The sequence below is a fragment of the Colletotrichum abscissum genome, assembly GCF_030869225.1.
Source record: "Colletotrichum abscissum strain IMI 504890 chromosome Unknown Scaffold_72.1, whole genome shotgun sequence".
Taxonomy (NCBI): Eukaryota; Fungi; Ascomycota; class Sordariomycetes; order Glomerellales; family Glomerellaceae; genus Colletotrichum; species Colletotrichum abscissum.
In genome coordinates, this window is record NW_026850517.1 from 65,614 (window position 1) to 84,881 (window position 19,268).

The 19,268-nt window shown below is 53.2% G+C and overlaps 4 protein-coding genes across 4 annotated transcripts; 2 read left to right on the plus strand and 2 right to left on the minus strand.

The window, feature by feature from the left end:
• Positions 1–290: 290 nt before the first annotated feature.
• CABS01_15729 (beige/BEACH domain-containing protein) lies at positions 291–8,424 on the minus strand (the record flags this gene model as incomplete). Its single annotated transcript, XM_060549063.1, has 2 exons — positions 291–323; positions 382–8,424. The coding sequence occupies 2 exons, from the start codon at positions 8,422–8,424 to the stop codon at positions 291–293; spliced, it is 8,076 nt and encodes a 2,691-aa protein (XP_060391021.1).
• Positions 8,425–11,467: 3,043 nt separating this feature from the next.
• CABS01_15730 (uncharacterized protein) lies at positions 11,468–11,875 on the minus strand (the record flags this gene model as incomplete). Its single annotated transcript, XM_060549064.1, has 1 exon — positions 11,468–11,875. The coding sequence occupies one exon, from the start codon at positions 11,873–11,875 to the stop codon at positions 11,468–11,470; it is 408 nt and encodes a 135-aa protein (XP_060391022.1).
• A 1,035-nt stretch (positions 11,876–12,910) lies between these two features.
• Positions 12,911–14,711, plus strand: CABS01_15731 (subtilase; the record flags this gene model as incomplete). The annotated part of the gene is made up of 2 exons (XM_060549065.1): positions 12,911–13,288; positions 13,485–14,711. The coding sequence occupies 2 exons, from the start codon at positions 12,911–12,913 to the stop codon at positions 14,709–14,711; spliced, it is 1,605 nt and encodes a 534-aa protein (XP_060391023.1).
• Positions 14,712–15,898: 1,187 nt separating this feature from the next.
• On the plus strand, positions 15,899–19,120 carry CABS01_15732 (uncharacterized protein; the record flags this gene model as incomplete). The annotated part of the gene is made up of 2 exons (XM_060549066.1): positions 15,899–17,851; positions 18,110–19,120. The coding sequence occupies 2 exons, from the start codon at positions 15,899–15,901 to the stop codon at positions 19,118–19,120; spliced, it is 2,964 nt and encodes a 987-aa protein (XP_060391024.1).
• Between the last annotated feature and the right edge of the window lie 148 nt (positions 19,121–19,268).

Below are 19,268 nucleotides of genomic sequence, written 5' to 3' on the forward strand. Positions count from 1 at the left end.
GCTGAACCGAAGCTACAACTTGCGGCTCGCGGGTTGGAACTTCCACCCAGGAGATGATCTGTTTTAAGGCTTATTGCTGTACACTACCAGTCACGCGAAGTTGCAATTCACTCGTGGCCCACTTCAAGTCATTCAAATGCGGCAATCATCATTTACCAAGCGAGACAGAGCGAGAGAGAGGACGCCAATTCTATGCTAGCCTGGTAGAAATCCGCTATGCCCCCTTATAAACTTGATCGGATGCGATTGCCACCCTTCCCATAACTTTTGTTGCCAGCAATGGCCAGACTCTATCTGTCCCGCTGGACAAGGTTCCACTCGTACTGCGCAACCGCGTTAGAAACCATGAGCTCTGTAAAGCGAAAGGTTGTGTAAACTTACCACTCGCCCATCATCATCTCCTGTGTAGACGCATTGTGGCATGGGCGTGATGCAAGTAATGCCTGCGTCGTAATTGGCTCCCACTTCTGATCGTGGATCGGTATGGTCCAAGCGGCGGAGCAGCTCCAATACCCACTTCCCGTTCTTGACGCACTTCTTCCACACGTTCACACGGCCTCTCTTGTGGCCGGTGAAGATCAGGCAATTCTCAACCCACTCGTCGCCAGCACTTTCGTAAAATGCACAGGAGTGAACGTAATCGTCAGGTTCCGCGCACACATTCTGGTCGACAAGGACTGTCCCGTTAAGGGTGTATAAGATGAGGTTGGGGCCGGATCCAAGCATGATCTCGCCTGAGACGTCATTGATGCGAGCGCACTCCACGGGCCGCGAGAGAGGCAACTTGCGGATGAACTCTAGACGGTTGATATCCCAGAGGAAAGCCTGGCCATCCGTCGACGCCGACACAAACGTGCTGAAGGACTTGGACACGGCTATGTTCGTCACGGGAGCCCGGTGACCAAAGAGCGACGACCGAGGCAAAAGATCAACTACTTTCCCAGGCGCTGTCTGCACAGCGTATACGGAGATGACGCAGTCTTCTCCCGCTGTGATGAGCGTCTTCGAGTCTGCAAAGATGGCGCAAGATAACTGTCCAATGTGAAGATTCTCAAATAGTCCCGCGGGCTTGTGGCCATCAGCAAAGCTCTCAGTAACAGTCCTGTCAGGCTGTCTTACCTTCCGGTTGTCGCTGAAGAAGAAGCGGACACTGTTATCGGCATAGCCCCATTCGAGGAACTTGTCGTACGGAGCAACGTTCAGGCGGAAAGGTGAGGCACATATGAGGCGGTCTATCTTTGGCGAGTAAATCAAAGTTGCTACTCTCTCGTGGGATTCTGGGACTTTCGTTAGTTGAGACCAATCTGTGTTGAAATGAAGCATACCGAGCAGTGGGTGGGATAACCTAGTCAGAGCATAGACCGAGGTATCCAACCGCCGTATTGGGCAAGAAAAGTGCTCGCGGCCAGGATGAGACCTAGTGAACACCTGATGAGGAGTTTGGCCAAAGTTGTGGATGACGCCGGCAGTAATACGCCTCTCTTGAGGATCGCTAATGTTGTCCAGGTCCGTTGCTCCACGGTACGAGAGATGATGGAAAACATTGAGGTTGTCTACAGCTGCGTCCCCTCTCTGCTTGTACCCAAATATCAGGTCGATCCAGTTGTGCAGGTGCTGGCTGACATAGGGACTCTCAAGTGCTTCGCGATGCTTGGCAATGAAGATCTTGGGGTCACCCTTGGCCCAGGGAGGCAGGACAACATTATTGACCTTTGCTCCTGTGCTTTCGCGATTGCCAAAGTTATACTGATTGATGTTCGTCAAGAATTCTGGGAGGCAGAAGAATTCCGGAATCAGCTCTCTGACATCGGCCTTGTTGTCGCACGAGGCAGACTTCCACGCGTGAGGAATCGACTGGAACAGACGGTCGGCGTGATCAAACGATCCGCCTTGAAGGAGGATATAAGACTGAACGAAGGGTGGAAGGCGAATGAGATATGACGACACGATCATAGCTGACGAGTAGTGGGTGCCGTAGTGGAACGGAGTTTCACCTATCTCTGCCAGGGCATCGTACGACTCCCTGAACCCGGACACACGGCCAGCGGTCTGCGCGCCCATCGGCTTTGAGAGGTCTCGGAAAGTTGCCGGATCGTTCAGATTGAGCTCCTCGCTCGTATAATCCGCGAGAACCCAAGGGAAGACGGGGTACTGAGTTAAGTCGTTGAATGTGCGTCCTGCCATCGTATTGACCAGCATCAGGTAGTGGAAGTTGGACATTTCTCCCTTCTGCCACTTCTTCATGGCGGGATTCCAAGGTGTGGAGTTGAAGATGCTTCCAAACTTCGAACCAAAGCCTTGGGGCATCTCTTCTGAGACCTTCAGCGCTTCAAGACGCCAAGCATCCTCGGGATTCGGAAGTGAACTAGCGGAGTTTGTATGCGGCGCCTTGTTCATTAGCTTGCCAAAGACCTCGTCTCTCAGGATCGGGTTCATGGACGTCAGTAAGTAGCTGCGTCCATCTGTGAAGAAGACCTCTATCGCGACGTCTCGGAAGAGGAATCTTCTCTTGGAGATACTGATCACATCATGCCATCTCCAGCTGCGAGATTCTTGTTCACTCCGGCTTGAGCTCTGGCGTTGCTCCGTCGTTTTGGCGTCCGTGATGATCTCCGAGAAAGGGTCTCGTTCCTCAGGAGGTGCCTGCCAGGCATTGACAATCTCTCCAGAAGCACACTGGAAGACGTTGTCCATGATATATAAGGCATCCTTGCCAATGATAAGAATTCCCTCACATCCCTCAAGACCGACGATGCGGGAGATGTTGTACACGGCTTGGACTTGGTCACCTTGTTCAAGCCGCCTCATAACCTTGCGGTTCTTGTCCTCGAAGCCATCATCGCCTTCGTTGGCATCGTTCGGATCGTCAACAAGCTCAAAATCTTCTTCGGCGCCTACGCCGGACTCATTTGCCTCCGCGTCCTGGTCAACATCCGGCGGGATATCGGGGGTTTCTGCACCATCGAGACTCGGAATAGATTGTACACGTGATGATGCCGGTGTAGCTGACTTGATGGGCGACGGTGCGATCTGCGCGGGGGCCATAGCAGTGTTGACTTTCAGGGCTGAAGGAGTGGAGGGCTCTCCTGCTCTCCTCTTCGGTTGGTAGTCTGAATTCTTCTTGGAATAGTCAGGCAGAAGCCTCAGACGCATCCGGTTGCGTCCTTCAGTCCGGTCAAGCTTCCACTTAAGCTGAGCTTGCTCGCTGAATACAGCACCCGGGCGTCGCAGATCATTGTCCATCTTGACAAATGCCGCACCCAGGAAGGCCATATCATCCTGCTGGTCTTGTGTCAGACGCTGATGCTTGAAGTGCTCGCTGGTAAAGATGCTCTTCATCCAGGCCCCGTTCGCCATGTCGTGACGGAGGAGGATGTTATCCACGGTAAGTGCCTCCGTCTGCCATGCTTTCAGTCGATCTCTGCGCTTCGCTAATCGGAACTTAGCCGAATCAACCGTTCGCTGGTTTTCGACAACGACAAACTCCTCCCAGATCTTTGATATGCCACCGAAAAAGAATGCATCAAGTGACGCACGGTGTTGGTCCACCCATTCGATGAAAGCCTCGTCGTCGATTTCGGTGAGCTTAACAACGAAATCTTTCGTCAGGTGCTGCTGGTCTGGTGCTACACATTGTCTGAACAACACCTTGGATTCATGGGGCTTCTGGACAAGCATGATGCGCATGATCGTAGCTGCAGTAGACCTGATGGATGTTCGGGGATCAACCAGCTTCGAGCACAATTGATACCAGAACAGCTTCATGTACTCCTCCTCATTCGCTAGGCAGCCCAGAATCGGAGCTTGCCAGTAGAGAATGTTACTCATGAATTCCTTTGCGCTGGCGTCCGGCGTGTCTGGATCGTCCAGTTCTGAAAACCGCAAGAGAAGAAGCTTCAAGAATGATTGACGGATGGTCCCAACGGCTTGACTGCACAGGCGAACGCTCTTCATGGTCGATACTTCGGACCTTTGTAGATACTCCAGCACCATGCCAGCGAACTCTAGCATAGGCTCAGTACCATTAATGAACCAGCCCTCAAAGATGGTATCGGTGACGTGCGCCGCAAGTCTACCCATGTTGGTAAGAACCTTAGGCTCGCTGAGAACCTTCTGATTCGCTTGTACATGGCTTCCAAGTTGTTGAAGCGTCTTTCTCAGGACAAAAGACTCGAAATAGGCTTGATGCTCTTGGAAACCTGGCGGGATCTTGAGGAAGAGACCGAAGCCAGGGAACTCTTTGCGCGTAAAGACTTGATCTATAAAGACACTGACGACCAGATCCACCATGCTGTCAAGTGTAGCGCTGCTTGACTGTTGAGAAGCGACCTTCTTCTTCGGTGACATGACAGGTGCAAATCGGACCGGACTCGGGGCCTGAGGTGATGTTTGATTGGTGAGCAGAACGAAACCAGATGCTTTCCGCAGAGGTGTTCCACGAGGGTTCCCTGCCAAAGCAGCAACTGCATCTGTGCTCGTCGTCCGCACGATGGGGCCAGGCTGAGAGCCGGCAAGTGGGCGAATCATCACATCCCCGCCCTCAAATGTCAGAGCTGAATCTCGAGAGTTGAGCTCCGTATCTGGCGTGACAGCATCGGTGCTAACGATGATGGGATAACACGCCCATAAGAGATACCTCACATACTCAGACGTCAATGCAAAGTCCTTGAAGTCGGCTGACCGGGAGTGCAAGTCTGCCAGGAATCGGATGACAGTCAACAGCATGGGCGCGTGATTTGAAATCCGCTCGCTATCACGCGGGCCATTCTCTGATACTACGACGAAAGTCAGCATTGTTATTCCCGTGCATAGGGGCAGCGACTCACTTCTCGCATCTAGACCCCTAGTCTCCATGGACTTGGCCCGGGGCCGGGTTTCTAGGCCTTCGAATCCGCTTGCTTGAAGATGATGTGACTTTTGAGGAGAATTTGGGTCCTCCTGATGCTTCATGACATCCTTCAAGCCATGTTGTAGCATTGAAGTTATGACTTGCAGACATTCAGGATAGAGAACGCGAGCTCTTCCAAAGGTTTCAAGTAAGCTGGAAAACTCGAAGTTGCGTTCCAAATCCACGTTCGCCACGTCAAGTCCGAATAGGATGCTGAAGCAGATTGGCCACAGGGAGGGAATGTGCCACCAGCGTTTAAGTCGATGCGCCATGATGGTGAAGCCACCAGTCTTACCGGAGAACTTGGCCGTGTACGTGGAGCCGTGCGTGATGAGAAGTCTGGCCAGGATCTTGCTGCCATATACTACCGTTTCGGGATCGTCGTTGGCCAAGAGATATAGCAGCCACTGGTCCATACTCAATAAATATAACTGTTTATCCTTTTCTCCAAATGGTGGTCTCACCTTGTTCGTCACTGTCCTTGCAAACTTGCGGATGTTGGCCAGGTTGCCCTTTTCGCAGAGCAGGTTTGAGTACATTCCCAGAATCTTGGCACCGAGTTGTTTCTTGGTCAGGAACCGGGAGGGGGACGTATTCGATGTAGTATTGGAGTCGAAAGTTGCCCGTCTGGCATATCCGGTCGTGGGTGTTCGGGCTGTGGCAGACACAGGTCTTGGTGACCTTACCAGAGAGGCTGTTGGCGAGTGGAAGGCATACGTGATGAACAAGGCTAGTGACCTGTGCACCTCTGCTGTGTAGTTGCATTTCACCAGTTGCTCCAAAGCAGCCATGAAGTGCGGTTGCACCTCCTCGGAAATCGATTCTGCTTTCATCGCGTCGAGCAGCCGTTTGACGATTCCTTTCATGTCGCTTGTCAGCAGTGCCGATGGCTTTGATCTGAGGGTCGACCCACTCATGCGCATTAATCTCCTGCTATTAAATTGATGATACTTGCTCTTCACTGAGAATGTCACGAATTGCTTGTAGTATAGCTCTTGGGTGATGGAAGCTGATCGTCTCCAAGTGTCGAAATCGATAAGCAGAATGCGGTACGCCAGAGGATTCACAATGAAGGACTCCAAAGGCTCTGCATGGTTATAGCCCACAAATTCGAGGACAAGGCTTAAAAGCTGGAAACTCAGCCTGTCCCGTTCTTCACTTGAAATCGGTAAGCGTAGATTGGCGCTGTCAGCACCCAAGTTGACGGTATAGCCCAGTTTGGCTCTGAGAAGCATGCCGAGGATAGCGTAGCCATTATCACGCTCCATCGCCTCGCTGTTTCTCCAGCTCTTTCTGATGCACAAAAACGTCATCTCGACCGCTCGAACAGTTTCTTCTACTGAAGTCGCCCTTTCAACAATTTTCAGAGCCAAAGGGGTGAAGCCTGCAAGGCGCCAGAAGTTGTCGTCGAAATAGGAGGGCATCACCACCACGGGATTGCCAGATAGAACAGCAACACCTTGGGAACGTGCGAGTGCATCCAGAAGGCATGGCAGGGCAGCGTTAATCGCAATGGCTGAACCGCTTCTATGGGTCATTTGAATGAGATTCGTTGCTGCAGGCCGAGGCAGTGCACGGTAAAGCTGGGTATCTTGATAAACACCATCTTCTCTGAAGACACCTGTTGGGAGTATGCTCAGTAGAATCTTGCTTTCTGGGAGGAGGCTGCCAGCCTTGTCTCTGATGGCTCTTATGATATCGGAACTCTCATCTCTTCCAGGATGGAAAACCTCGTTTCGTAGTCCTAGGCTCGCCGAGGCCTCGTAAGTCTGGAAACCGCCTAGGCTATCTTGAAAGTTGCCCTGGTATTTTGGGGAGAGTCCGTAGTGAACAGCCAGGAAGTCATCGCTTAGGGCGTCTTCAAAAAGATGGGCTGAAGCCAAAGACCATTTCGAAAAGACCAGACCGGGACCAACTTGGCTGGAAAGATCTCTTGGAGTTCCTAGGAATGCCTGAACAGGATGTTGCTTTGCGTTCGTCGAAGCAAATGATGCGAAGCTTTCGGTACTAGCGTTGGCGAGTGGTGGCGGCGAAGGGTATGCACACTTGATCTGCTCAACAAATTCACCGTTGACGTATAGTGAGGCTTTGCTTGCAGTCATTGTTTTTGGTCGTCTGTGAACAAGGGCAATATGGTACCATTGCTTGTCCTTGAATGACATCCCTTTGAACCTGACGCTTGGTCGGCTGGAAGTGACCGAGGTCTGTAAGATGAAGTTGCGTGTATCTCGCTCAAGATACATGAGGAGAAAGCATGTCTGACTGGCATCAAAGACGCCAAAGAGGGTTGTATGTGAGTTGGGGTCAAAACGATCCACACGAATCCATGCCGTAAAGGTATAGCCTGGAGATGAGCTGGGAGGAAAAGACCGGCCGAGGGTGGGTAATTCGATGGACGAGTGGCCATGCAAGGAGAGGTCGAATTGAAAGAACGGCGGGCCGCTATACGTCGAAGTCATCTCCAAGCAGAACTCCGAGGCTTCCGGCAATTTGCTCGCCAGTAAGAACTGGGTGTCGGCGGGCTGGTTGAATCCCAAGTACATGAGCTTTTTGCACATGATGAGGAGCTTGTCCTTCTCTGCTTGGTCGAGTTTGGCGACGGGGCTGAAAAGGACGCGGAGGAATCGCGATAATACTCCGGTTGCGTGGAGAGCTGCGAGGTTGAACATCGAGACGGAAACTGCGCTGGACATGATCTCCAAGACGACCATTGAGCAAGAGTTGGCTGGCATATCTTGCGCTCGCGGAATAGACTCCCAGAAGCCCACGACAGCACGCAAAATTTCAGGATTTCTGAAGAAGGCCAGTTTCTGCATGCCATCGCGCACTGCCTGGATTACGTCCTTTCGTTCTGGAACTTGCGGCGTTTTTGGTTGCTGAGCATCGTCCTCAGGGGGCTCCTCTGGATCTGTCGAGTTCTTGGCATTTTCGTCCTTCGGTTCTGAACTTGTCGCAACCGACTGGCAGATGGCGTCCATAGTCTTGTCCCCGAGTGAGAATCCTAGCAATTTCCCAAACATCTGACAGTTGGTCCACAGATCAGAGTCGCTTCCGCCAAGGCCAACGCTGGCAATAGTCTGCTCGAGAGCCTCCCATCCGCCTCCTTCCACCCTGTGGCGAAAGTATCGCTTGTTCCCTGGATGGTCCAAGAAGGCAGCGACAAAGACGTCCAAGACAGCTTCGAGCAATCCAAATAGACCTTCTTTCTCTTCTTTGGTCCGGCGTTGGGGGTTGTAAAAGCCCGAGTAGGATCTCAGCACGTCGAGGAGCCTGTTAAACCCGTGTAGGTGCCTAAAATCGTCTTGGGGCGGGCTCGGGGGTTCGGTCGCGGCAATGTGCTGTCGAATCTGACGGAGGCTCTTGATGAGCACGGGGAACTCGGGATATCCATTGTTGGTTCGCCGTTGTGTGCTGGACGTGAGTGTATCGAGGAGGCCGCGCAGGATTTCGAGAGCTTTCGAGTTGGCGGCGCTGGACGATCTGGAAGACGCCGAAGTCGACGAGCGATAACGCCTCGACACTTGTAAGGTCGACATGTTTGATTTCTGCTACTGAAGCGTTTCCCTCATTCCAAAACGTTCAATCCCAGCACCCATCGAGGGTCCAGGCAACGGTCCAAGCTAGTCGGCATCGAAAGTGGGATGCGGCGTGGGATCGAACGGCAGCTCGCAGCTGAGGGTACCGGTCGGTGGGGGATTCGAGTAGTGTGTGTGGATGTGTGGGTGGAGGTTTGAGGTGGTGGAATAGTACAATCTCAAGGTAAGGAAGAAGCCGCAATTTTCGGATATCTTGATAATAAAAAAAGAGTGATTCACCTCGAATTTGCTTCGATTTCCCAGTGTTGCAGCTACGCGTTATCGCAAAGACGGAGTCGGAGCTGATGCTTGTGAGTGTCAGCCTTGAGCAGTGAAGTGTGGCTTGCACCGCTCTCAGTGGCCGCCTTGTCACGCACAAGCAGGAAGGAACGTCTGACGTGCCGGCCGCGTTGGGAAGGAGTGGGGTAGGAAGGGTGGCGGTGCTGCAGCAGCTCAGTCATTGTGGACGGACACCGACACCGCTAAAAGATGATGCAGCTCAGTGAGCTACTCCACTGAAGTAGACCAAACGTCCATGTTCAGCTTGGGGGACCCCGTTGCATTGCGCAGAGACGATGGTGACACGCCTTGCCCCCATGCTATTGATGGAAACAGCTCACACTGCGCGAGAAGGATGTAAAGCACACAGTGAGAGCGATCTTACTTGGCTTTCTTGGTCTTCATCTTCACATGCGAGGTGACTTGATGTCCTTGTATACGTTGATGACGCCCTTTTGATAAGAGTTCACGTTGTTTGCTACCTACCTCACTGCCAGAGAGCTTTCAGTACTCCGTATTGCTGCGGGTATCTGCAGTGACATGTTATACGCAGTACTCCGTACACAGTAAACTGCGAGCCTGGCTCCGAGCTTACTATGTAGCTGAGCTTCAGAAACAAGGTGCGTCTTAGTGCACATAAACCCTGGTTTATCGCGGCCAAACTGAGATGTGCAGACAAAGATACGGATAGCTTCCGGTTCTAACACTAACAGTGGACTGGGATCATCAGAGTGGACCCCATGAAACATTGTTGCTTCATCCCATTCGAGCACGCTCTCAGATATAGACACCAAGGTATCTCTATAGTCAAGTACCGAATCAATAGAAGATGGATGCTGTGCCCTTTGGTTGGCAGCTCGGACCCCAAGTACCAATCTGACACGAGTTGTCTTGCTTGCCTAGGATGACGAAGAATACCTACCTACTAGGAGGTAGCCCGCTTGGTGTACATATCCGTACATGAATGCATACTCGCCCTCAACTGCATAATCGCTAAGTGTAGCTGGAGGGTTGAAGAGAACACCCTCACTGCTGCATGAAACCCACCAGCAAAAGCTAGAAAGACCCCAAAGACATAGAAACACGAATCAGTCGACGGCGGCCTATCAGTCTTTCTAGCTCTTTGAGTCAGTGGCCAGCCCTCAGCGCTAGATGGCTATGACAATGCAGGTAAACAAAAGACAGAGAGTCGGTCAACTGCCCATGTGTCATGACTCCGTCGACCGGGATTTGCTTGGGCGATCATCGGCTCAGGCGCTGGCCATCCTTTCGGAGGAGCATTGCTGCATCTGGGAGGAAGCTTAGGCGGCATGCGTGGTTTCAGTCTGCCACTTCCCCAACTCTTCGACACCGAGACATGGACAAGCTTGGTGGGTTGTGAAAGCACTGAGAATAGTCGCGAGATGTTCTCGCAAGGCGATGATGCTTACCGACATGTTCGCCGAAATGGTGTCGAGCTTCGTTATTGTGTCTACGGTCAACGACACGCGTACCGCATACACCCATATCGAACTGGCGTGAATGGCCCAATTGCCTTTACGGACGGATCAAGATGGTGTGTTGGGTTGCTCTCCTCGCATTGACAGGCGACTCGCAAGCTCGTGGCGTTTTCTTTATACGCAACACACACCGAGACGTTCCTGAGCCGATGGGCGGCGGTTGGTGAACTAAAACAAAAGGCAATTGTCATATTCGGACGAATGTTTCCGCTCTGCTGACCTGCGGGAGTAACGCAAGCCGCCGCCGAAGCCGCCATCCCGCTATTGTCGCCTCCCATAATCACTGAGAGAACCCGGATGAGTCGTTTGAATGAGAGCTAGAGCTTCGGGGCTGGCACAGGTTGGCTCTTCGTACCAAACTACGGCTGGCCCGTCTGGCACGCCGCACGTCTGACTAGCCGTCTCCAGCAGTGTCTTGTCCAACGCCAGACTGCCTCCCGATGACGGGAAGACAGGGGAATGGATAGAGGCACGTGCCAGGCACCACACGGGGACGCTCTCATCTGACCCGTGGGTCAGGCGTCTGGCGACTCTAGCCTAGCTCGGACCAGCGTAGCGTTGGTGCTGGGCCTCGTCTCCCCGCCTCCATGTTCCAGTCAGACAGCTTGCCCTTGAACCCCTTCCGCCTAGGAGCTTGCCCTTGAGCAGAGGGTGGCAGGGCAGCAGAGGTACCTTGCGGGATAGCTCAAGCATCAAGAACCACCTGAGCGACAACCGCCCGCCAGCATCACCTTGGATCTTTGGGTGCTGGGGGCATTGATGAGACCAACAAAGCAGTCGCCTACTTAGTGGCTCCGGCACCTGGTACCTTCTTCGCCTTGGATTTAATCCCGGGTAGGTCTTATCCACACAAAGACCCAGCTGCGCCGGACACCTTATTACAGTTAATCGCATCATCGTTGAGCAGGTTCCTTACCCAATGTGGCAGCCGGCAGCCCAGCAGGCTAGAAGGAACCGAGACGCCGACCTGCGTCCCGAGGCCAGGCAGGCAATAGCAGATCCGGACAAACACTACGATGCATACTTCGTACTGCCAGCACACGACATGTAGGATTTGGGTCTCTATCCCTCTGAGTGGTCGACCACAAAGCTCAGCAAAACGACGAAAGCTTCAAGTGTCGAGATAAGACGGGATGGCAGCGCTTGTTAAGCTTCAGGGTCCTCCGGATAGATCTGCCTCGCCCTCCGCTCTGTGAATCGTCCATTACGCGTTATCGCATGCAGCGTTATGCGGGATATGCGGACTGGGTGGGGGAGCTTGGTTGTGGATTAGTAGAAGTGGGTGAAGAATGTCTGAGGAATGCTGATAGCGCGGTACATCTTCTCGACTTGCTCGTGACCAGGGAGCCGGTGCTCCCAAGCTGTGACTGGTTGGTAGGCTGTGCCTCTGTGCTGCTGCCCGGTCGGTGCCTGCCACATCTGGCATGGCATTGGCGCTGTGCTGGCTTGATCGTCCGTTGCTTTGGGGATGCTTGGGATGGTCGATTGAAAGCTGTCAACCGTATGCGTAGGAAGGTTTCCAGGAAAGGAGAAAGCACCCTCGTAGCCATGAGCTGGTTGACACTTGTGAGCCATCGGTCGTGAGGAAGAGTGAGGCCCCGAGGCTGTTGGACAGGGCGAAGCACGGAGTACATTGCCCCATGCTCTGCTGTGACTGATTGCCTCCGTATCGGCCTTGGCTATTAAGACTCGGTCAGATAGCCTCGGGGGTATGACGTCGCCCTCAGAGCTCTGACTCTGGCTCTCAAGGTGCAATAATCAGTCATGCGTGTTTCCTTGTCGGTTGCAACCACGAGAATCCGAAGAATTTTGCTAAGACATGGAAGGAAATGGTGTCCAGAGATTCGGATGAGCGTAAACGGTGAAAGACGATAGAAAAGCAGCATGGCATGGCAGGCACATTGTCGATGGCGGGAAGCTTGAGTGAAGCTTCCCCAACAGACGGAGGCCGGATTGGTTGTGTTCCTGGCGGATGCAGCGTGCCGCCAGAAAGAAAGAGGAGAAGTAGAGGTACCTGAGTAGGTCACTTGCTATCGCCCATTTGCACAATCCCATCCCCGTCCTCCGTCCTCTCTCTTTTGAAGCAGCCTCCCGTATCGAACAAGTGACAAGCTGCTCGGGGTAAAGTGGAAAGGTACCTACCCTACTGGGTTCCTAGCAGGAACCAGGTACGTACTTGTTGCCTGTAAGCGGGGACTGTCCCAGGGAAACCCCAAACGTGACCCTCCCAGACTGTCCCAGGACCTCCCTTATCGCATTGCCGAGGAAACCCTATCGAGTCATTCCATTGGCTCTCTCGCCATCGCGCTAATCCGGTTTCGGCCCCGTCAGCCACCCTCCAGCTCTTATCTTGGTTGGCTGCGTCACACACTGGCAACACTGGGGCGGCGCAACCATCCTAAGGCCGATACCTCACCTAGAGCTGTGCGCACGCAACCGCTGTCGCTGCCTTCCCTTTATATCTACCCGCTCCCGCTCTCCGACAGCTCCATCGTCTATCTCTGCTCCATCTCTCTCCCATCCTTCCCCCTCCTTCATCGACCATCCATCCTCTCAATCCCATCGAGTATTCGTCTGTCCTTGGCGTTCTTCGCAGCTTCAGTTTCCTTCTCTGTCATCACAACCAGCGTCTCCGGTAGACTCTACTCACCTCCACAACACCGCCCATCATGAGAGGCTTCATCGGTGCTGTGGCCGGCCTGGCCGCTGTTGCCAGCGCTACCCCCTCTCTCTCCATTGAGACTGTCCACGACGGCGCTGCACCCCTTCTTTCTTCCACCAACGCCGAGGCCGTCCCGAACTCATACATCGTCAAGTTCAAGAAGCACGTCTCGGACTCCGGCGCCTCGGACCACCACAACTGGGTCCAGAACATTCACTCCTCCGCTCAGGATGAGCGTCTCGAGTTGCGCAAGCGTGGCCAGGAGCCCATGGTTGACGATGTCTTCCACGGCTTGAAGCACACATACAAGATTGGCAAGGACTTTTTGGGCTACGCCGGTCACTTCGATGATGCCACCATCGAGAAGGTCCGGAGACACCCTGACGTAAGTCCGACCCTGATACCCTCGTCCCGAGATCCAAGACGCACCCCAAACCCGTGGACCCACCATCACTGCAGTCCACGGCAAAGGCGGTCTTGGCTATCCGACCCTCACGGGCTCGGGCTCTCAAGCTCGGCTCGGCCGCTTTCGGTCTCCTAGCCTCATTTTCTGACACAGCCACTAACATGCTTCTTCACAGGTCGAGTTCATCGAGGTCGACTCCGTTGTCCACACTCAGGTTCCCGTCAAGTCCCAGGTTGAGGACAAGTGTGACGGCGAGCTCGAGAAGCTGGCCCCCTGGGGTCTGGCTCGTGTCTCCCACCGCAAGTCTCTCGGCTTCGGCACATATGACAAGTACCTCTACGCTGAGGATGCTGGTGAAGGTGTAGATGCCTACGTTATCGACACCGGCACCAACGTCGACCACGTCGATTTCGAGGGCCGTGCCAAGTGGGGAAAGACTATTCCCTCTGGTGACCAGGACGCTGATGGCAACGGCCACGGCACTCACTGCTCCGGCACTATTGCTGGCAAGAAGTACGGTGTCGCCAAGAAGGCCAATGTCTACGCCGTCAAGGTTCTCCGCTCCAACGGCTCCGGCACCATGTCCGACGTCGTCAAGGGTGTTGAGTGGGCTGCCACTTCCCACACTGAGCAGGTTCAGGCCGCCAAGGATGGCAAGCGCAAGGGCTTCAAGGGCTCCGTCGCTAACATGTCTCTCGGTGGTGGCAAGACCCAGGCTCTCGATGCTGTTGTGAACGCTGCCGTCGATGCTGGTATTCACTTCGCCGTCGCCGCTGGCAACGACAACGCCGATGCCTGCAACTACTCCCCCGCTGCTGCCGAGAAGGCCGTCACCGTCGGTGCCACTGAGCTCGGCGACCGCCGCTCTTACTTCTCCAACTACGGAAAGTGCACTGACATCTTCGCCCCTGGCACCAACATCAAGTCCACCTGGATTGGCAGCAAGTACGCCGTCAACACCATCTCCGGTACCTCCATGGCCTCTCCCCACATTTGCGGTCTCCTGGCCTACTACCTTTCCCTCCAGCCCGCCTCTGACTCCGAGTACTCTGTCGCTCCCATCACCCCCAAGAAGCTCAAGGAGGCTCTCATTGCCGTCGGTACCGTTGGTGCCCTCAGCGACATTCCCCGCGACACCCCTAACGTCCTCGCCTGGAACGGCGGTGGCTGCAACAACTACACTGCCATCGTCAAGGCTGGCGGTTACACTGTCAAGCAGGAGTCCAAGGAGACCACCATCGATGACCTCGAGAAGGCCATTGAGGAGGACTTTGAGGTTCTCTCCGGCAAGGTTGTCAAGGGTGCCAAGAGCGTCGGCACCAAGGCCGAGAAGTTCGCCAAGAAGATCCACAACTTGGTCGACGAGGAGCTTAAGGAGTTCCTCAGGGAGACCTCTTTGTAAGCGTTATAATAGAGCGCTAGAATGGTCTTTATTTCCTTTTTCTTTGGGTCCATGAGAGTGTACGCATAGGTTTATTGCGGGATGGGACAGGATGGATGCATCGCTTTCATAGCTACATACAGATCTCATAGCACAACCAATAAGTTTCTTAACTGTAACCAGTTCCAACCACGGTGATCTTGATTGTTCAAGTCTGCTAAGTGACCATTGCTGCCCCAGGAGGGTTGGACATGTATGAGAAGGCCCAAAGTTTAATGACGTCCATGAGTAAGCCTATCTGTCATGCCGTTGGGGTTGAGGTTGTCAGGTCAAAATAGAATTGAAGTGAGTGTATTCAAGTACAGTAGTGTCACAGAATTCTTGGGGAATTAGTGCTATGGCTGCATGGCTAGCTTCCGTCATCTGAGTCAATCTGGCATTGAGACAATGCATTACAACCGCCTAGTCCTGAATCTCCAGCTGATCTTGGCTTGCCTGACTTTCTGCACCTTGCGCTCGCTGTGTGAAGGGGAAAGAGGGAAGACTGGAATGTGATCCGGTCCCTGCGCGGAAGTAATGGCACAACGGCTGGCTCTTGCCCAAGTGCCATCTCATGCCTGCCCCCCAAAGGCCAAGGGAAGGGATCAGTCAGCGTTTCTCCTTCCTTCGCCTGGACATGACGTGGCTTCCCACCTCTTCCCTCTGAAAGTTCATTCAATCTTGGAGAAGGAGCAGTCATGGAGCTCGCCGTTACACTAACTGCTGGCTGTTGGTGGCCCTGCTCAAGGGACAACGTCCCTCCGCTACATCCTCCATTCAAGGATTCACGGCTCATCATTTGACACTCTCAACGATACTTCTTCATAGTCTCCCAGCTTGCTTTTGGTTAGCCTCAGGCCGAGTTTCCGAACGTCGACCGACAAACAGCAGCTTCACTTGAATCTCTCTACTTCCCTTTATTCCTAAGCCGCCTCGAGATTTGGTGTCTTCCTTCCGCTAGGCCCTCCTCCTAATACACCCACGCTCACCCTATGCGGCGACATAACAGTACGAAGTCGAGGTCGACTCTGACTCGAAGCAAGTCTACGGCTTCCGTTCGCTCGGCTGTTCAACGATTAGAGCACATTGATCCAGCCACTGCCGAACGAGATGCTCATATTGCCGCCACTCTATCCTTCTCTCGGGCGAACCACAATGCCGATGTAGACATGGGAATTGAATCTTTGAGGCAATTCCAAAAGCCTTTCAGCTTGAAGACTTGGTCGGAGAATCCCTCAAGTCAGCTTCCAAACCAATCGGATCAGCTCAGCTCCAATGCCGGGGGTCTACGCCGACAGCAGAGTATTCGATTTGTGAAGCAAGGGGCTCGAACCAAGCGACAGCAAAGTCAAATCAACGATGACTCTTCTGATATAGGGACTGTTTGTCATCGGAGCGTCCTCAAAGATGTTGCCAATCAGCCCGCTAGCCGAACTTGTCGTACTGCCGAGCGTCCATTTGTGAGCACTTATACGACCAACTACATCAATTCTTTACCTCCGAGCGAATCATTCGGGTCTCCAGACGAATGTGCACCTGCTCCAGCATCGTACCGAAGACTGCGCAAGTCACGCTCAATGTTTGCCCCCTTGAATCCGACCGGTCTGCGCCGACCAAGCAAGACATACTTCAGCGAGTCTCCGGAGCAGGAGAATGTACAGCCTGCTTTGGGACGACAGTCTATGCAAAACATGAAGGAGAATAAGCCATCACCGAAGAAGATTCTTGGGCTGAGGAACCCAAAGTCAATGAGCTTTCTCAAAATTCGGGGCGTTCTGGATTCTGACAGACTTGGGAGCCGACAGCAGATCGATTTCGCAGTCCAAGAAGCCGAGGACAGTTTCCGCAAAGACGTCGAAGAACAACGGCAATTAAAACCGCGACCATCGACGATATTCTCGAAAGCAAAGAAAGGCCAGGCGTCTCTGAGTTTACGCCGATCCATGAGAGACTTCAGTGCCGATGTTCAATCGCTTGGCCCGGAAAATGGTTTCGTGATCAATAAGGACGCTTCTCTTCGAAAGAAGGCCCGAAAAGTCTCAAGCAGTCTCAAAAGCAAATTGAAAGATATGTTCCGCCGGAGTAAGAAGGATGATTTGGTTGTGGAAGCTAGCGGGCCTCCTTCAAAGGTTTCGAACGTAGTCCAAGATCTCGTTGGCGTTGACAACGAACAGGACGATGCATACATGGACATTGCGGACCCTGTGTTGTTGGACGAGTGTTCGATCTCACAAGTGCCTTCACGAGTCCCGTCTCTTCACGATGCTTCCCCAACCCAGAAGCTTCACTCGCGAAAAGGAAGCATAGAGAGCATTGGAGGTGAAAGAAAGGCATCGGATGAGAAATCTCGCGTCACCAGTTGGACGAGCTCGGGCACTCATACTCTTAATAGTCAAAGTACTTGGGGCGGGGAGCGGGAGCGTCAGCGGCTGTCCGTCATCAAAGAGATTGGACCACATAAGTCCTCATCTTCTTTCCAGCGACCAGGCCTTGCTGACCGTAACCCATTCAAGTCCGAACCACCACCTCCGCAACAGGATGAACTCGTCCGCCTCGGCCCATCAGTCGATAGCGCCAGAGTCTACTCCGCCCTCATGAAGCGATTGGACGAATGCAAGCAAATAAGTCAACGAGAAGAGCAGCTACGGCATGGTAGTGATGGGAGTACCGGTCTCAATTGGAACGGCAAAGTTGGTTCGTCGACATCTCTCGGCGGCCAGGAACTTGACGAAGCTACGAATCAAGACCTACCAACCATAAGATGTGTTTTACAAGAGGACGACGTCTTCAATGACAGTCCGTGGGAGCAAAGATTGAAAACAGTGGTTGAGACCGAAGGCCCTCAGTCGGCTCATGATGAAGCGGTATCCCCATCCGATAGTACAATGCATCATCGCCAGCGTTCGGCTTCTGAGACTACCATTGAAGCTTACAAGCCTTACTCAAGACCCATGGCCGGGGTCGAAACAGGCCACTCGCCCTCGAAGCCGTATAATTTGCAGGGCGATAAAACCGCGAATCCACCAAGAGCATTGTCTACTCGCAGTTCGGCGTTCTTTGGCAGCCCGACTTGCCATCTCTTCCGCACCACGAGTCCATATCGCAAGGTCTTGCAAGAGAAGGTCAGATCAGAGTCACAGGCTCCAGTTTCAGATCAGTTACTCTCACCATCAGTTTCAATGCTGAACCTCGACCTTATACCTACAAGGCGTCGCCCGAGTCTCTCTAAGGAAGATTCCCGACTTGCTTACTCTGAAAGTATATACTCTGACGATCTTCTCTCCCCACGTGCATTACCACAAAGTGTCGGGGGACAAACAGAACCAAGAGTACCACCCCGACACCCCAACCATGTAGTGGCCGGTTCTGATTATCGACAGACACCCTCTATGTCCAACAGCTTGGAGGCTGTTGCGAAGGATCTCGGTCCTAATGCTACACCCGTGATTAACACACATCAAATACGCTACTTGCCAAGTGGCTCTTATACCTATACACCGACAATGCCACAGAGCCGAACGGTCTCAAACGCAAGTTCTGTGGAGTGGAAGACTTGGCTCTCTGCCAATGCGGCGCATACCGACGCTAAGTTGGCCAATACTGGAACTCAGCACCTGACGGAAGTTCGTCACGCAAAGACAAGTATGCCTAGAAGCTTGGGTCATGTGCGTGAGCGCGCAGAGATTGAGGACCCTGAATCTCCAACTTTGTACAGAGCTATGGGCACAGGAAAGGCCAAACTGCAAACGCCACTAAGAGTGACGAGCCACAATCCACGTCAAGTGTCGTCTGCCAGCCGCGTTGAGCTTGGCATAGACGATTCAAAGTTCTCCACACCTTTGAGAGACGAGAACACGATCCCTGAGACGGGCGGACGCGTGGCTAGGCGTCTTCGTGGCATCTACAACCCTCCACCAATTCCGCCCAGAAGCTCTTTGAGGACGACTCCTTCGATGCCGGTTTTGCAGTCTCGTCTTTCTCATAGCAACTTACCCGTTAAAGCCGTAGATCGACAAGCTTCCAAGGTTCGCAGCATGGACGCCATCCCAAAGGCCCAAAATTTCGAGTCCCCCTTCCAGCCCAAGACACGATCTCCGGTCAAATTAGTCAGACGCACCGGACTAAAAAAAGGGCTTCAAACGTCTGCTTCCAGCCCAGGGTTGACAATCGAGAAACAATTCGGTCCCATGCTGGCCAGTCACGATGGCGGGTCTCCCAGGGAGAGGCGGGGGTCCGTTCGTCGGCTACTAGACTCCAGCGACTCGCATGATGGTGAGAGATCCGATACCGCGAGCCTTGACTGGAAAGCCGAAGCAGCTGGCAGCCATCACTTGGTGGAGAATTTTCTCAGCAGTAGGCGTCGGCCACCAGTCCATGGGGCGTTCGTATGAGAAGAGACTGTGGGTTTCTCGTAATGGAGACGTATTCGGTTCAGTAAAACGCTTAATGCAAGTCTATTGTCAGACACTTTTATAATTAACGATGACTCGTGGGTATCATAGATGTGTTGTTACAAAGTTCAATGTTAATACATGGTTT